Source organism: Sciurus vulgaris, assembly GCF_902686455.1.
Source record: "Sciurus vulgaris genome assembly, chromosome: 2".
Taxonomy (NCBI): Eukaryota; Metazoa; Chordata; class Mammalia; order Rodentia; family Sciuridae; genus Sciurus; species Sciurus vulgaris.
The window spans coordinates 110,418,967-110,437,154 of NC_136462.1; the positions used below are offsets into that span (position 1 = coordinate 110,418,967).

The following is an 18,188-nucleotide window of genomic DNA, read 5'->3' on the forward strand; positions in this document are numbered from 1 at the left end:
TGTTGTATTTCCTCATTTACAGAAAAAAAATAGAGTTAAAGTGTTTTTAAATAGTTTTCAGTAGTTCTGATTTGGTGAAAAATAGCCCAAGCTCTGGAGTCAGACATAATTGGATTCAAATCCCAGCTCCACCTCTTGCTAACAGGTTACTTAATTTCTTTGTCTCCTCACCTAAACAATGGGACTCATTATGAACCACTCCCTGTGGCAGAGACTGAATGAGATAATGCGCCTGGTGTGGTAGGTGTTTTAAAACAAGAAGTGGCAGCTTCAGAGCCTGGGGTTAATGAATTGCATATATTAGGAAGGCATGTGCTGGTAGCCTTTTCCTGGCCCCATTGAGCTCCGGCCTGTGTCCCCTCCCCACACAGCTCCCTTCCCCAGTGTCCTCGATGGACCCCCATAGCAGATGACTGCAACATTCCATCAAAAACATAGGCCTATTCACTGTTGCGTGGTTCTAATTATTAGTTGTTTTTCTCCCTTTACTATAATTGAGATCTACCCCCTGTAGCCTTCTCCCACTTCCCATCCTCCCGTGATGTCTTTGCCTGCTGTCCCGGGCTTTGTAGTGGAAATACTATTAGAAAGAAACAAGGCTCCCTTGGAAGTTGACTTCAGGCATGTGTCCAAGAAAGAATGGAATCTGGTTTTCTTGTGTGTTGTGCTGTGAGATGCAGTAGCAAGGAACCCCTCTAGAATCAAAATTAACGACCTCATTGTTGGCCTACTGAATGCTTCCTGGATGGACACTGGTCGTTTGAACATGCCTTAATTGAGATCCTACTGTGTCTTTGGACATACTAAGCTGCTGTGCTCAGCCAGCACAAGCACACAGTGTGTGGTTCAGAACTAAGCTATCCAACATAGATGTGACTTGCCTTTGGAGTTCAGAGCAAAGGCCCCTGGATGAGGCTGGTACAACTAGAGACAGCTTCACAGAAGAGGTAGACTGTGAGTTGACCCTCTAAATATCTGTAAAACTTAAACATAAGGAGTGAAGGACAACAGGTCTTCTAGAAACTTAACAGCCCATCTTCCCAAGCAGATGGGAAAATAATTCATTTCTAGGATAGCCAAAGGATTATTTGTGTGGCTTTTTGTCACACTGTACAGGGCAAATGCCCTGTAAATTTTCCAAGGAGTTCCAAAAGAACAACTTCATGACTTACTACTGCTTCTGCTCCTCCCAAATTTGCTCCTGACACCTTCCTGAGCCCAAAGGAGACAGCAGATCCTTGACAAGCAGCACTTGTCTCTCCCCTAAAGCACATATTTACTTTTCATATGAATATGTAAAATTTCTGACATTTTTTGTGTCATCAGTAGTGAGTTCATCTGAACTGAGACTTAGAGAAAAACACAGGTTTTATTTGATCTCCTTATAAATGATCATATATTTGTATGAAATGTTCTCTGTGGAGTGTGACATATAGGAGATAGCACCTTTCGGGTTTCTGTCATCAAAACAAAGCAATCTGTACATTTCATGTTATACCCTCTCTGTACCAAAAAATTAGCTATCAACTGAAATTGCCAGTTTACTCTATTACATCCTGAAGACAGCAATTTACGCCTCCTGACATGGTTGCCTCAAGGATAACTATCTTGAGAGCAGCATGTATCACCTCTCATCAGATGTCATCCTCCAGGAACTCTTCTTGCTTCCCAGGGCTTTTCAGTTCAGATAGGGCCAGTTCCTACGACTCACTAGCCTCCTTACAATTCTTCTCTTTTATAAATATTTTTTAAAAATTCATAGCAGTTATCTATCAAGTCCTACTTGCTTCATTACCTTTTCATCCACCAAAGTAAAAATGCAATATTTGGGACCTCTTGGAAATGTCTCCCCAGGGTGGGCCAGGATGACCCCAGTTCCTTCCTGCTGTCCTGGGTGCAGTGCAGCCCTCATGCTAACTACCTGGTGTTAGGTCACATTGCAGAGGGTATGGACACAGCCCCCTCCTGCACTGTCCCCCTATTAGTCCATCAGAAGTTAGCTACATAGCAATGTTATAATTCTTCCCATTGTACCGAAGAGGAAGCAAGTTCATCCATTCACTTAGCTAGTTGGTGTTGGAGTCACAACTGGATCCCAAGTTTTCCTGCCCCAGACTTAGAAAATTTCCCCTGCCTCTTGCTGCCACTCAAGGTGTCTTTCAGGTCGCCCAGCACTGCCCTTGTTTCATCTTTTGTCCACTCTTTCATTTACCCAGGCCCTGCTCTGTGCTCAACACGGACAGGTCCTCACAGTAGGGTGTAAGGTACACGAGGGCAGTGTGGCTGTGTCTGCAGAGTGTTTGCCCTGGAAGAACTTGGCTCATTCTCCAGTTTCCTGGCAATATAAATTGTGACATAGTTCTAAAGCCTGTTAGGCCTTCTACAGATTTATGTATTTTGTATGTACCCATATTTCCATACTCTAACTTATTTGTAGAAAGGGAATTAGAGTGTATTGGGCAATGTTGAAGAGAAGTACATGTGTTATGAATACGTTTTTCCTTTATATGAGTTTCTTTTTTCATTAAATATGTCAACTCATATATTTGGGAGCCTGTGGCATTCTCTACCACCCTGAACATAGTAACAAATAAAACTAGTCATGTCACAAGACACTATTTGATATTGCAATTTTATTCTTTCTCTTGGTTATTAAAAAAAAAAATCTTTTCCTATTTGCCTTTATGACTTATTTGGATTGCAAACAAACATCAAAAATCAAGGAAAGGGAGAATATAGGATATGTTGTTGTGCTTCACCTTAAGGATATGGTTTTGTCTTTTTAAGATTATTCATAAGAGAAGTGAAGCAGTTCTTAAGAGACTAAGCATCATTTCCTTCTGTGGAAGGAAACATTTCACAATTCCCTTCTCAGGCTCAGCACACCCATGATGCCATCACGGAGGCCGCCCAGCTGATGAAGGAAGCCGTGGACGACATCATGGTGACACTGAACGAAGCTGCCAGTGAAGTGGGGCTGGTGGGAGGCATGGTGGACGCCATCGCAGAGGCTGTGAGCAAGGTGGGCATGGGCTTCTGGCTGGAATGGGTCCTCCTCAGCCATCATTGCCTCCATCCCGCTCCAACCTGTCCCCAAGCAAGCCTTCTTGAGAGTCTAATTATGTACAGATGTTCAAGCACATGTTCAACATATTGCTCACTCTTCATTATCAATGCATTACTTTTGTAAGCCAATTTCCCCTGTTCCTTCCAGTTTTACCTAGAGGGATGGGAGGTGGTGAAGATATCATTGGTTTCCTCATCTGTAAAATGGAAATAATTATTAACTTCCTCTGTCTTCTTCATAAGTTTGTTGTGAAGAGCAAGCTTCAAAATGGTTACTGTGGGATAATGGGGAGCTTTTCTGAATGCGGGCTCCAGGGCTCCACCCCTGCCTTGCTTGTTTGGGATCTAGATGGAGTAGAGCCTTGGAATTTCTATTGGTTCTTCTACAAATATGCTCATGGTTCTGGTGTTTAGTCAGATGCAGAAACCAATGAAATAATATGTGTAACAGCCTTCCATGAACTCTCATAGACAACAGACAAAAAGATAAGCATCATTTTCTCATTTAGTGACCCATCAATTAACAGGGGTCAGTAGGGAAATATGATTGGAGACAGTTTCAATTCCATATCTCTTGCTCTTTCCCCCAAGGAATCCTTCACTCATCATGTCAGTTTGATATTCATCAGAAAGAACAATTGTTCATCAACATCTAATTGCTGTCCTGTGATAGCACAGCCAAGAATTATAGGTATCATCTGTGTTTTGACATGTCCATTGTCAGATTGTGAATACATTAATATGGTTTTTCAGGATAATAAACAGCCTTTAATTGCTAATTTAGAGCAGATTGGTTGTTCATATCTCCATAAAGAAATGATACCCTTGAACTATAATTAGAGTAATTATCCCTAAACATTATGCAGTCATTGTCACACTGCTGAAGTAACAAACCTGGGCTGGACAGCCAAGTCTCCCTTTAGAGACCTGGGGCTCCACTTTCTCAAAGTGTCTGTTAACCCATTATGTCCCATTGTCTCATTTATGAAACACCAAACACTTAAATTGAGCAATAAATATACCACTTGTAGTAACTTCAAAATGAAAAAAAATTTTGATTTTGTCCTTTTGAGAAAAGTAATAGGTGAATTGATTAGAGATAATATTCATTAATACTATTAATTGTGTGATTAATGGTATTCATGATAACAAATTGCATAATAAACTCTAGATTGTGATTTTCAACCTATTCTATTACACCTGGGTCTATTTCATTGAAATAGTCATAGAATTGAAAACTTAATGGGTTAATTTCTGCTATGAGCCTCTCATGCTTCATATAAAGACAGTTTGGCAGCAGGTGAATAAATAGTAAAATTCTCCTCTTTCTCAAGGCCTTTGGATAAGTCTCAGTGTGGGTATATTTGGTTTTTAGGACATCAGAACACTGGAACTTTGAAAATAAGCCACATGTCTACCAAGAATATAAAATAATGGAGTCCAAGCTTTCTTGGTACAAATTAGAAAGTCAAATGATGATCTTTTTCTTCTTGGGAAAAGGGATTTTTCAGAATTGGTGTAATGACAGGGAAATAAATGTCCCAGCAATCCCTAGAACGTGAGAGTCAGATCTGAAGTCTCTCCCTGAGGCAGCAGTGAGCCTTACACACTGCCACAGGCTGCAGACGGAAAGCAGCTCTCGCACACCTGATGTCAGTGGTGTGACAGCTGCTCCCTCAGCCCAGGACACATGTGACTGTGCTGGAAGAGCTGGAAACTGCTGACGACACAGACACAGAGGCCATACACGAGCAAAGGATCCCCCCACTTCCGTTCTTTAAAACAAACCACTGGGGCCGAGTGTGGTGGCACATGCCTATAATCCCAGTGGCTCAGGAGGCTGAGGCAGACAGATCACAAGTTCAAAGCCAACCTCAGCAACTTAACAAGACCCTGTCTCAAAATTTTAAAAAAAGGCTGGGGATATGGTTTGGTGTTTAAGCACACCTAGGTTCAGTCCTGGCACCAAAAAATTAAAAAATAAACCACTGGGATTTCTGGCTACCCCTAAACTCTTACCTGATCTGCCCTGACATCCAAGGGACCACATAATACCTCTTAACCATCCTGCCTTTACTCAGTCTTTTGCTGGAGCCTTTGCTTTAAGGGATGTTTTAGTCCTTTGGGCCCTAAGCAGAAGGATGTTAGAAGCTGTTGCTTGTATCCAGGTTCATTAATTTGGTTAAAACAGTGATATGCTTTTCAAATTATTGCCTAAATCCTCAAGGGCAGTAACTGGCAGAATAATGTGAGTGTACCCAAAGTTTATTTGAACTTGGATACAATTCTTGAGGCCTTCAGAGCTTCCACTATCGTGGTTCTGGAGATTTCCTGTACATGTGTCTAAGCACTACAGATCTGGAACTGATAGGTTATATGAAATAATAAGCCTTCTCTGTGACTTAGGACAAGTCACTTCAGCTCTGTCCATTCAATGAAGTTTGTGGGATTCTGTGGAATTTCACAACACAGTACCTTTTCTTTGTTTTCCTCACAACTTTGGTGCCAGGAAAGTTACAGAAGCAAAACAAAATTTTGCTATCAGCATCACAACTATTTCATAAAAGAAAGGTCATATTAATACCAGAAAAGAAAAAACAATGTGAAGTTTGTAATCCCAAAATAAAGGGGAATTCTTTCAACTAAATAAGTCAGAAATCCTGAAGCACTACTTTGTTTCTACCTTTCTCGTTGCCTTCAAATTAGGTAAAGGTTCATTGTGGTAGCCAGCAGTCACTGGCTACATGTTCTAAACATCCCTTTAGCTCCAGCATCCTGGCTTGGGATCAGTTGGGCCACATCTCAAATGAAGTATTCTAGCATATTATTGACACTTAGAAGATGCTCAGCAGGTTTACACTGAACAGATGAGTCTACAACTCAATCCTCATTTGACTAGCAGGGTCCCCATGCTGTGATAAGACACTTGGAGTCATCTCTGCCACAAGTTCAAAGCCAGCCTCAGTAACTCAGTGTGATCCTATCTCCAAATAAAATATTTAAAAGGGCTGGGGATGTGGTTCAGTGGTTAAGCACCCCTGGGTTCAATCCCTGGTCCCGCCCCCCCCCCCCCCAAGAAAACCTAGCCCAGAGTTTGTGTTGTATTGTTTGGTGAAAATGACCCGCAGGCTGTGCAACCGCATCACACACAGACTCCAAGCACATATTCCTTTAATTCACAGTGTAGCTTGTGACTGTTTATGACATGTGACTCTTATTGAGGACACCATTTGACATTCTCCTAATTGACTTCTTGGCTCCCAATCTCTTTCCTGACTCCAAACTATCTGGCAAAGAGCTGCCAGGGAGATCCTCTCAAATATGCCATTGCTTCCGCAGCTCCTACCATCTTCCTCTTGATTTCAAGATTCTCCAGACAACAGATCCAGCCTCATTCCCAACACTGTCAAAACCCACTCCTGTTTGAGTGAAGCTGAGCCCACTATACTCCCACATCCGATATTGGTATCTTTTTGCCTTGTCTCTTCATCTGGAATATCATTCAGCAACCAGTGATGACAATAATACTGATGATGGTGGTGAAGACAGGTCGCCTTTTTCTTCTCTGTAGTCATCATTGCCACTATCAACCGTATCATCTTCATTACCGTGGTCATCATCTCCTCTCCCTTTATGCAGCTCTTGGCCAGGTGTAGTCTCTGGATTCTCACTACAACCATGTCATCCTTGGAAGTTACCAATGAAGGTCCTCTGAAACCTGGAGAGCTTAATCAGCTTGAGAAACATTCACAGGCTCTGGAACCAGGTCTTAGTTACAAGTTTCTGGGAAATATGTCCTCAACCCTTCAAGGGACACAGCCACAGTCCCACCTGCTCCCACTCTTCCACCACACAGTGATTGCCCTTCTCTCAGTTCCTATCACACTTGCAGTCAGATGAACAACAAATTATTCCTAGAATTTCCAGTTCCTTCTCTTTCCAACTTAGTTCAGAAATAGGGGCTCCAGGACATAGATGTGTGTGGACTCCAGCATCCTAGGGAAGCCCTTGGTGATCTACAGTCTGCCTCCTCTCCCACCTCATCTTCCTCTGCTTTGCACTTCCCAGAAGTGTTGGGTCTGCCAGGCCTCTGTGTACTTCAGTGCTATCCCTTTTCTTGGCTTACCTCCCCACCTTTTACATATGGAGTGCTCCTGACCTGGTCAGACTTAAGCTGAAACATTACTTCTCCAGAATGCATCCCATTCTGAGACTCATCTGGGGAACTCTTGACTGTGTCCCTTGTGTACCTTATCTGCAGCAGTACTGCAGTCCTTACTGCAGAAGTTGGGGAATTCTTTTCATACTGAGCTAAAGAATCTGAAGGCCCCCCAACTTCTCTGTTTCTAATTCTAATAAATGCAGTCCACGCTTCAATGAGTTTCTTGTGACTTCTGGGTTCTTTTCCTTTTCTCTATAGCTGGATGAAGGCACCCCTCCAGAACCAAAGGGAACATTTGTTGACTACCAGACAACTGTGGTTAAATACTCCAAAGCCATTGCCGTGACAGCTCAGGAAATGGTAAGAAAAGAACCCTTCCCACTGCTGATTGCCCCTCTGTCTGCCACTACCTCTGAGTCTTTAAATTTGACCTCTCTGTTGGAGAAAGAGAGTGATCCATGCTCCTAGTTCCTCCTGGGTTCTAGCACCTGCCCTCTAGGGTTTCTCTGGTCACCTGTGGTCTGGAAACCCAGTCTGCAGAGATTCTGACCTCATGAAAAAGCCACAAGAAGGAATTAAGATGACTGAAATTTGGGCATGAGGACAGGAAACAAAGGAAGGAGAAAATATGAGAAAAGAGAGGAAATGAGAAGGAAGTTGGAGTCAAGGAGAAAAAAAGTCCTATTCACCTCTGAAAGGACTTGAGATATTTTGATACATTTAAATCACAGTATGAGAGAAGATATTTTGGGATTAAATAAAACAGAGATGAAATTGTCTGACAGAGTCAAATTATAACACTTAGACAATATGGTATTGCCTACTCTTTAGGCAAAATGAAACAGTGTGGTTATGTTAAAAACAAAACAAATAAGAAAAACTTGACAACAGAAGGAAAGTAACTTTTGGAGATAATTTTTTGTTCTTTTTTGCTAAAATGTAATACAAGAACTGTATTACGTGGATCCTTAGACATAAATGCCATCAAGAAACAGGGACTGCTATCTTGACATGTTAATAAGTTACACAAAAGATGCCAAATGGTATCTTTAGAGGATGAACAGGAGTATGTGGGTAAAGTGCCTCTTTACTTTAAAAGGCTCAGATGCCACAGGGTGGACTCTTTGGAGATGCCTCTGATGCTTTTGCCACAGAAGTCTGAGTTGAGAAATCAAGGGGCCTTCCTTGCTGGAGAACCAGAATGAGCCACCGTATGGTTGCTGTCCCATCACTGTGGCCCAGGCGCTTCTCTGGTTCTGTCATGCAATCGTGTGTCCACTAGAGGTTGAGCTTGGACCACGAAGGCTTCGCTGGCTGCTTCACACGTACATGGAAACTGACTATGCCAGGTCTACTGTTATTGAAAAGAATTGGGGCTAGGGCAGGCAGAAGGAATAATACCCATCTCATCTCCTTGTGTCAGACCAGTTGGAGATGAGCGCAAGCCCTTCCTCTAAAGGGAGCACAAAGGACAGATCAGAAGTCCCACTCTGCAGCTTCACCATGCAATGCAGTGGTGGGAGAAGACATTTTTGAGTGGCCTTGTGGCATTTTTAGAGTATCTCCTGGGCCAGGCTCTGGGCTACCCCGTGTTGACCCTTGGTGTCCTTGACCCTAAGGAGCCCAGCTGCTGGCTGCATGGCCACTCCTGAGATAGCTGGCCTATGCCTTGGTTGGAGAGGCCCATTTCACCTTGTGGGCTCACCCCTAGAATCTCTGTGTTGAGAAGGCACAGATAGAGCAGCTCACGGTGCCATCTCACCCTCTTGAGGTTCAGTATGTGTTCCTTGGAACCCACACTTGGGCCTGAGGCTTGTGACATTTCCTTGTAAAAAAAAAAGCCTTAGAGGAGACTGACATTCCATCACTTAAAAGGTCTTTTTAAAAGCCCTTTCACATCAAGGCCTTCAAAGGGTATAGAGGGAGAGTTATCCAGAGCAAGGAAGGGGATGAGGCAGGAGGGAATTCCCTCCAAGGGACAAGAACACTTCTGAGTGACACATTAAAGCTGTTCTTGATAATTAATTGGCATTTTTGTCCAGAGGAAGAAGGAAAGCTAGAAACTAGCATGTTAGGTGAGATTAGCTAAGACACCCTGTTCTACGAAACAGGGAAATACAGTCTTGGCAATAAGAAAGTTGTGACTGAACCCTTGTCATGCTTTGGCACAAATTTATTTCAAAGCTATTCTCTGAGTGTCTTCCTCCAAAACACTGGCTTCTCCACCACTTTTTATTCACATCTTTTTTTAACAGCCCTGTCCTCATGCCCTCTTTTACCTGGGTGGACCCTGCTTCTGGAGACCCAGAGACCAAACCATAGACACCCAGGCCAGGGTGTGCAGTGTACAGGGCTTGTGCCTCCTGGTGGTGTCTTCAGGGAATTCCTCTTTGGCCCCACAGGGCACCTCCCAGAGAGTGGTCCCTCAGGGCCCAGCTGAGGGCCCACAATGCACGGCCTAAATGCTGAGCATGTGCCCATCTGGCCCAACCAGAATCTGCTGGCCTAAAAGGGGCCCTGCAGGTCTGCCCGGGTTCTGGCCTTTTGTGTGCAATGTGGCATGGGCTCTGCTTGAGCTGCCCTTTCCAGCATTCAGCCCTGAATGCCAATACTCGCCTTCACCCCATTGGGAGCTTGAAAGTGAATGAAATCCTTTGGCTTCCAATGGTATTAACACACGGTTTTCATGCTTTTCTCTGTGTGTGTGTGTTTTTGTCTTGCTTGTTTTCTTTTTCCAGATGACTAAGTCGGTTACTAACCCGGAAGAGTTGGGAGGACTGGCTTCACAAATGACCAGTGACTATGGGCACCTGGCTCTCCAGGGCCAGATGGCAGCAGCCACGGCCGAACCAGAGGAGGTCTGCCACCTTAAGGCCCCTATTTTAAGAAGCCAGCACACAGTGGTGCCCACACTCAAGGGCTTCTCTGTTGCCTGGCTCCACTCCAAACGACCCAGCCCAGTAGCCAGAACCAGATTCTGTTTCCACTGTGTGCAGCCAAGCCCCTGCCAGGTTCATACCTGGAAGCCCCAGATTGTGCTCCAGGCTCATGCTTTTTCTGAGGCTGACTGGTCAAGAACTGGGACCATCTGGGGAGTAGGCTTTCAGAAAAAAAGGACTCTGTTTACAATGTTCTGCCAGGCCCTTTCCCCACTAGCCCATCACCTTACCATGCTTGAGCTGGGGGTGCCATCTCATTTCCTGTTCCTACCCAGTGCATCCCCCTCAGTCATACTGTTGGAAGTATGGGATTTTGCTGCCCCTCAATTGAGAAATGCCTGCTTTCATGACACAAGCTTTACCTTAATAATCTCAGTGGCTTTCTAAGAATTGGCCCAGATCCTGCCACCAAACTTCTGGTGGCCTCTTTAGTATCCACCTCCCTCTGTAACCTAGCTTTCTGTGGAGGCCAGTACATACTTGGCCTCAGCAAGCTTTCACCCAGAAAAGCCTTCAAATAACAAAATTAGGCCCCTAAGTCCACTTTCTAAGAGGTGCCATCTCTGATAATTCTAAGAAATGGAGTGGTCCACTGGGAAGACCACTCCATGGGTGTCTCCAGGGGACCTGGGTGGGGATCCAGGGGATGTCAGGGTGAACACCCAGAAGGGCCCAGGGAACTATGTGGCTCTTTAGAGAAAGAAAGCTCAATCTGGAATACAGAATGATGGAATGAGTTGCAGTAACACTGAAGAGATAAAGGTAACTGTGTTCCATGAAATTCAGCAAGCTGTTTATTGAGCTCAACCCTATTTAAGACATTTGTAAATTAGTGGGGCTATAAAGGCAGAAGGTTGTAGCTGTTCTTTTTCTCTCCTTGCAATGATAGTCACTGTCCCACAGTTCCTCAGTGCTGCTGTTGCTTCTGGGAAGTCAGCATGTTCTAACAAAGATTCCCAGAACTTCTGCAGAAAACGAAGACCCAGAATACATTGCTTTCTAACGAGTGGCATAACCATGCATGCAAACAGGAGCATCACATATATGTAGTTGCATACATACATATCTAGCATGGGATTTCTCAAGTTTTAACAGTGCCTGTGTTTTCCAATTTCAAAATGATTGCATATTTAGGCTACAGCATGAATAATTCTGTTTGCGATGAGTGTGTTATAAGTTAACAACCAAGAAAGGAGCACTGTCAGAGACTTGCACCAGGACTCTTGATTCTTTTACACAGGCCCATCTTTCTTTCTTTAAAATAGACTCCCTGCTTTAGTAAGACTAGACTATAATTCTAGTCTGTAATTTATCTAGACATATAATTCACTTGATTAACATATAATTTTGAATTTCATAAACAAGAGTAAGGGAACTTACAGTAAAGAAGACTTTGGTTGAACAAAGGGAAGAAGTAAATGGCTTTGAGGGAGGAATTAAAAACAGAGAGACTGTAATTGCAAGGGAGGTCTGGATCCCTATCTACAGAAACCTTTACGAGTGGAATCCACCCCCATCTGCCTTGGATGGTTGAAATACTGTCCTACCTGAGTTATCTGCAGGGCCCCTCCCCCATCAGAGTTCCTATGAGCTTCCCACCTTAAATGTGAAACAAGCATCATTTTCTTATTGCAAGGGAGACCACTGAAGCAAACTACAAAATAAGGCCAAAGCAGCCAGGAAAGAAAATGGATTGCTGAAAACACAACAGGTTTCTTTGGTTATTGGCCATGGGCTATAGCAACCAACATTTTCATTAAGGTTTTCCCTTTTCACTCTTACATCTTCAGTTATATTTTCAGTCCAGACACAAAAGCAGTGTGATCTGAAGCAAGAAGAGACAGAGAAAATATAAAATTACCAGTGGCTTGCAAAGGAAAATCCTTTGTGGGCTTTTTTTGCCAGACAGATATATAGGGAGAAAACCAAGAAGGTTAGAAGATCCCTGAAGCAATGTATTTTTTCATTCCAAAATCATAGAATTATTTGTATACCCAAGAGGACCCCACATCACAGCATGTGAAAATATTTATATCCCCAGCAAGTAAAGAGCGGCCCCCTTCACCGCAGCCTGCTGTCTATGCCGAGTCAGCATTTCAGTCTTTTCCAGGATGGGACAATTACAGGAAAAGTCAGAGCTGTGCCCTGAAACATCATGCAGAATCTTTATCTGCTTATTTTTCCATGGAAAATTCAAACCTTTGTTAAAATCACTGTGAAACTTCAGAAAAGTTAAAATTCGCTGGCAGCTTTGCAATTTCAGTTTTTTTAAAGAAAAAAATAAAAGAAGAAGAAAGAATTGAAATTCTATGAGCCACAACTCCTATGCGGAGAAAAGATTTAGTGACTGAAGCTTTGTCTCCGAGGAAAATCCACTATAACCACTGTAAAACTGGATGTCTTCAAAGCTGGCAGGAGCATTTGCGGGCATGAACCACAGCCCTCTCCCCTCGGTGAGATAGTGTCCACTCTAGAATTCTCTAAAACTTTCCACTCCAGACATGCTTTCTGGAGGTTGGATAGTGATTCCTGAGTCTATTGTGAACTTTCTATTTTTTCCTTCCATATTTTTCTAAGTTCGTCAGATAAGTTCTTTATGCCTTTCCGACATCCACACACTCTCCCAGGCAAAATAGTGGACCTGGTTTTAGATGCAATTGCTTTTAAAGGTCTGTGACAAGCCTGACATTTTGTTTGGTTTAAGGCAGTAAGGAAAGATCTTAAGTTCTCCTAGATCATCCTCGACACTGTAATTGGATCCAAAACTTCATAAAGGCCAGCCTTTTAATTTCCCTCCAGGCACAAAACCAGGAGATGGTTTCCTCCATTGGAATTTTATTTGGGCAAGAAGGGAATTGAGGGTTTTTCATGAGGCTCAAGTAATGGTTTACTAAAGTTGCCAATTTAAAACCCCATGTTGTATGTCTTTGAGCAACATTCCTTTATAATAAACACTAGTGGTGTGTGGAATCACCTTGTGGTTCTTAAAAAGTTGGGTCATATTTGCAAAAACTTTAGCATTGCTTTGAGAAGTTGACCATGTTTAAATCCCTTATCTTTTTGAATACAGTCTAGGAAATGCATTCTTTCTAGAATGTTCCTCTGGCTGTAGAAAATGTTCTGTGAAATTGCCAGTGGACTATTGATTCTGTTGTTTTCTTTCATTTAAGTGCCCTGCTGTCACACCCCTGGAAAGTAATAAGTTTTTAAGTTCTAACCACCTAGTAGGCCTTGTGATGGGTGCTGTCCCATTTACCTCCTAATTACAGTATGTGAAACAAGAGTCATTTGTTCTCCCCCATTTCTTGGGTAAGCAAACTGAGATCCAGAGAGCTTAGTAAAATTTTTAGCTTAAGACAGTAAAACCACATTTCAGTTGGAACCACTTTAAATAACTTGAACTGGTAAGGTCATTTTTATTTTTTTTTTAAATTCTGTCAGTGTTTCCTCTGCCACTTCTTCTCACCTGACTTTTCACTACAGCCCTTTATCATTTAGAGATCTAGGGTCATCCTTGATTAGCTCTGATTCTTGAATACTTGGTGTTAAACTATGAATCTGGAAGACTTCAAAAACCAGGCTGAGTTTAAAACTTGGCTTCACCTTGAACTTGTTTTTGGTTTTTGTTTTGTTTTGGGGAGGCAGGGACCAGGGATTGAACTAAGGGGCACTCAACCACTGAGCCACATCCCCAGCCCTATTTTGTTTTTTTGTGTTTTTTTTTTTTTTTTTTTTTTTTTTTTTGAGAGACAGAGTCTACTACATTGCTTAGCACCTCGCTTTTGCTGAGGCTGACTTTGAACTCTTGATCCTCCTAAGCCTCCCGAGCTGCTAGGATTACAGGCTTGTGCCACCACGCCTAGCTTGAACTTGTTTTTAAATCAAGGAGCATGTCTACCAAACACATAAGTTTGAATGGTTTACTGCCTTGTGGGCTGAATTAGAATGTGTTTTCCCTCCTCGGTGACAACCTTATTACTGCACCAGTCCAGACCTATTTTCAGATCTGCCATTTTGTAGAATCCAGGGATATTGGATTGCATATTACATGGAAAGGGTTGGCAAGACAGACTTGCCTAATCATGAAGCTTTGGCAGTACCCAGCGTACAATTCACAAGACTCTCAAAGAGCAGAAACTCACCTTTCTTAATCACAAGAATTTTCTGTTAAGTGGATTTCAAAGGCCTTAAGGAGTTAAGGATAGAGTACATTTTCCCTAAAAGCTGTAAAGTATTTCTGTAATGTAAGAGAACATCTATAGTCCTCCCTACTCTCCAAAGTTATGCTTCCATAAACTCTAAAGAGATGATAGCATCCAGGTGGCCAAAGTCTCCCAGGCATTATTCACCAAATCTGAAATCTTTTGGTAAATATTTTTAATAGTTGATGCAAGAATAAGCCATAACTTCTAGCTACTGTAGATTCTTAAAAATAACTCTCACGCTTAAACTTTCTTTTTAGTATCTTACCTGGGCTGGAGGGCACGTTATTCATGGCAGCAGTATAGATCAGGCCAAAATGAAAACTGATATGAAATAGAACCCAAGGAATGCATACTTTGGAGAGGTTCAGTTTATTATACCTTAAAGGAAACAGCTGGCAGGTTATCCATAGTGACGCTCATTTCATTTCTCCCAGGGAAATTTCTTTTAATAATCACACAGCTCGGGTCTTAAATGAATGCGTGCCTGCTGAGCCTTTAGCTCTGTGAGTGTGCCTTGTTCAAGGAAATCTCAAACCTGGTCTGTTGGCCAGGAAGCCTGGACTCTGTAGGGTCCCTCTCACCACGTAGTACAGCTGAGGAAGCGGGTGTTCTGGTTGGTAAACATACCAACTTCGTAAGAATCTGAACATTTTAAAATATGCTTAATACTAAAGCTATATTTTGAACTTCTAATTACCCTCTAGGACTGTTGGGAGATATAAATGAAATGAAAAGGCATCACCTGCTTAGAAGAGGCCTTGATACACAGCAGGGGCTCAATAAATGCTTGTTGAATGAATAACAATTATGCCCCAGAAGTCATCTAATTAACATTCTTATTGGGTGGCCTGGGACCCAGATGAGCTGCACATCAGAAAAGGTAGCAAATTTCAGGGCATTATGCTCGCACAATGAGCCACATGCTTGCTTGATGGAGACTGTGGGCATTTTACAGTCTCTAAAAAGGGAAGCTAAATCAACCAAATTCCATACTTCACCAGACACAGACTCCTAATAGGAGTGGAATTTTCCTAGCCAGGCTCCCATAGGACGCAGGAGAAATTTTCCACGTAGGGAAGGCCTTAATGGCAGGGTCCCATCACACTCCTACCCTATCCCGGGCTTGCCTCTGCAGATCGGATTCCAGATTCGCACGCGTGTACAAGACCTGGGCCACGGCTGTATCTTCCTGGTGCAGAAGGCAGGGGCCCTCCAGGTGTGCCCCACAGACAGCTATACCAAAAGGGAACTGATCGAGTGCGCCCGTGCTGTCACAGAGAAGGTAAGGAGCAGCCCTCCAGGTCAGATGTAACCACTGTAGTAGGCGCTGGCTCTCAGTGACCCACTGTAATGGGGGACAAAAGCATGAAACCAAGCTGAAGTCAATCGGGCTTCACAGCTGTCTTCCCTTCCTACTCCCTTCCCACTCCTCCCCAAGGGAAGGCTGCACCAGGGGGTGATCCTCAGGACCTGAGAAATCCAGAGCACTAGAGGGGCTGTCCCAGGAGGATCAGGCCCCTGTGCTCAATCTTCAAGGTCTCTCCTGCAGACAGACCCTATCAGTCAGCATCAGAGCCAAGAGCCAGCCAGGGGGAGGCCCTGTGCTGAAGCCCCACCTTGTTACCCCTGGCTTTCATGCTTAAGGAGGCTCCCAGGTGCTAAGGGCTGAGTCAAAAACTAAAATTTCCCTTCCTGGGCAATCTCTTGATTTATGGGCAGTGAAACCAGGGAGGTTGAGTGATTTCAGGCAGTTGTATGGTACCTTTGGGGAGGAGCGGGGAGGATCTTCCACTGGGGTCTTCAGACTCGAACAGCAGCTATTTGTAGAGAGAACCTCATAGGGTAGGGAGCAGGGCTGTGCGAGCTCAGCTAAATTACTTTACCTCTCCAAGCCTCCATTTCCTCGTCTGTAAAATGAGGATACAAATTTACAATACCTGACCTCAGAATTGTGAAGATTGAACACAGTGATGCGTGTAAAAGCACCTGGCACTGTGCCAGAGACATACCCATCTAACAAAGGCTATTCTCTGCAAACCTTCCAAAACTCTTCTCCAAGGATGAGAAGCTGTTCTCTGCAAACCTTCCAAAACTCTTCTCCAAGGATGTTTTCCCCAGTTCATGAGGCCCCACTCTATAATGGTCCCCTCACATCCAGGTTCTTTTATTGTCCCCCCGAGGGGACCCTTTCACTTTGCTCATAGCCCAGCCAATTCTCAGAACAGCTCTTCTGCAGGCTGCGGGAAGCACAGATCGAAGCATCTGGGCTTCAGTGGCATTTTCCTCTCCCTGCGCCTTGGTTTGAAGTACATAGAGCTCTGTACTGTTGAGAAACTTGGCATCAAGACTGCAGGGCGGGCTGGGGAACCCTCACAGGGAAGTCAGTCACAGACACTGCTCTGTCTGTGGCCCTTGGCTGGGGCCGAGCCTCAGTCTGGCTGTCTCCTGAAGCCCACAGGACTGTCCAGGCTCTCGAGGCCCCACAGAATGAGGAAATAAATCTCTCAGCCCAGGGAAGTTATTTGCTCTCCCTTCAAAGCCCTTCCCTGTTATGGAAGTTATGCTTGCCAAGTTTCCCCAGAAGGGTTTGCAGGGGAAGCAGCAGGGCCAGGGGCAGGATACCCAACTGCCTGTCAACACAATATTCCCAAGCAGGCCTTGGCCTTGCTGCTCCTCATAGCAGAGGCCCCTGATTCAGGACACCTGAAGAAGGACAAAGGTAGGGGAGGTGGCCAGTTTTTAGCAACTAGACTTACTGCTGTTTTATGCTATGTTTCCCCACCCTGCTAATCTGCATGGTGTATCTTGTGTCAGTCTTACATGTCTTGGTGGTGTATTTAGCAAGCCCCCAGCCATGAGCCTCTTGATTCATCTACCTCTGTGTCCTCCCTAGGGACCAGGAGAGAGACCCAATAAACACCTGCCAACTTGCACACCCTTTGCTGTGGGTGGGGCACTGTTTCTGGACTTGCTTCTTTCACCCCAGCTGAGAAAGTCTCACACACCCAAAACAGCAAATCACTTGCCTTGGCCTTTGTCCCCCATTCTCTGAGAGTTCTTTCCAGAAATTGTTTGTCTCATTCCCACACCAGCCCTGTGCTAGTCTGACTTTTCTCGTAGGTGGGACCTACAAGCATTAAAGGAGAATCAGGCAAATAGAGCAGAGAAATAACACCCTGTGGGCTGATCCTGGGACATGGTGGGCACTCAAGAAATGGCCCCCCTGCCCCTTCTGCTGAGCTGGGTCCACAACCTGCCAAGATCTGAGCAGAACAGGGGGAAAAAAAAAGTGTCCCAAACCCAGTGCCTCCTACTCAGACTGACACGCCCCTGGCCTGATAAGCATGTTTCAAGAAATACATTTGCAAAACATTTTCAGACTTTTGGGCCAGCCATAGAAGAGGATGGTGGTTGTGGGTACACAAAGATTAACACAGGACTCCTGGCATCCAAGAGCCTCCAGCTGCTGTCCTGAGGGCAAGAGCAGTGCTCTGTGGAATCCCAGGAGCAGAGCTGCCTCTCTAGAAAAAAGAATAGGTGGAAGCATCTTAGTGGGGACTTTGAGCAGCATCTTGTTGGACAAGTAGGTCAGGGGCTGAGGAGGAGAAGATGGAGCCTTACATATAAGGGCAGACCTGGAGTGAAAAGGTGGGTGTGTCTGGAGAAGTAAGGGGCTGGCAGATGTCGGGAGGAAGGTGAAGTTGACATATGGTGGAATTGTAAGCAGGGATGTGGGATGGTCAGGTTTGGGTTATAGAAAGTGCCTCTGGGAATAGGGAGGGTTTAATCTAGGGGCTGAGGGTTAGGAGCTGGAAG

General features: G+C 44.1%; 1 protein-coding gene across 4 annotated transcripts in view; it reads left to right on the forward strand.

The window, feature by feature from the left end:
- Nucleotides 1–18,188, forward strand: part of TLN2 (talin 2) — a 419,729-nt gene that overhangs the window by 357,366 nt on the left and 44,175 nt on the right. For 3 of the 4 annotated variants that reach the window (XM_079125623.1, XM_079125620.1, XM_079125622.1), the window contains 4 exons: nucleotides 2,876–3,022; nucleotides 7,487–7,588; nucleotides 9,967–10,086; nucleotides 15,508–15,654. In XM_079125623.1, coding sequence (XP_078981749.1) covers nucleotides 2,876–3,022; nucleotides 7,487–7,588; nucleotides 9,967–10,086; nucleotides 15,508–15,654 — 516 coding nt within the window. The remainder of the gene's footprint in view (nucleotides 1–2,875; nucleotides 3,023–7,486; nucleotides 7,589–9,966; nucleotides 10,087–15,507; nucleotides 15,655–18,188) is intronic. The other variant, XM_079125621.1, reaches the window with a different exon arrangement.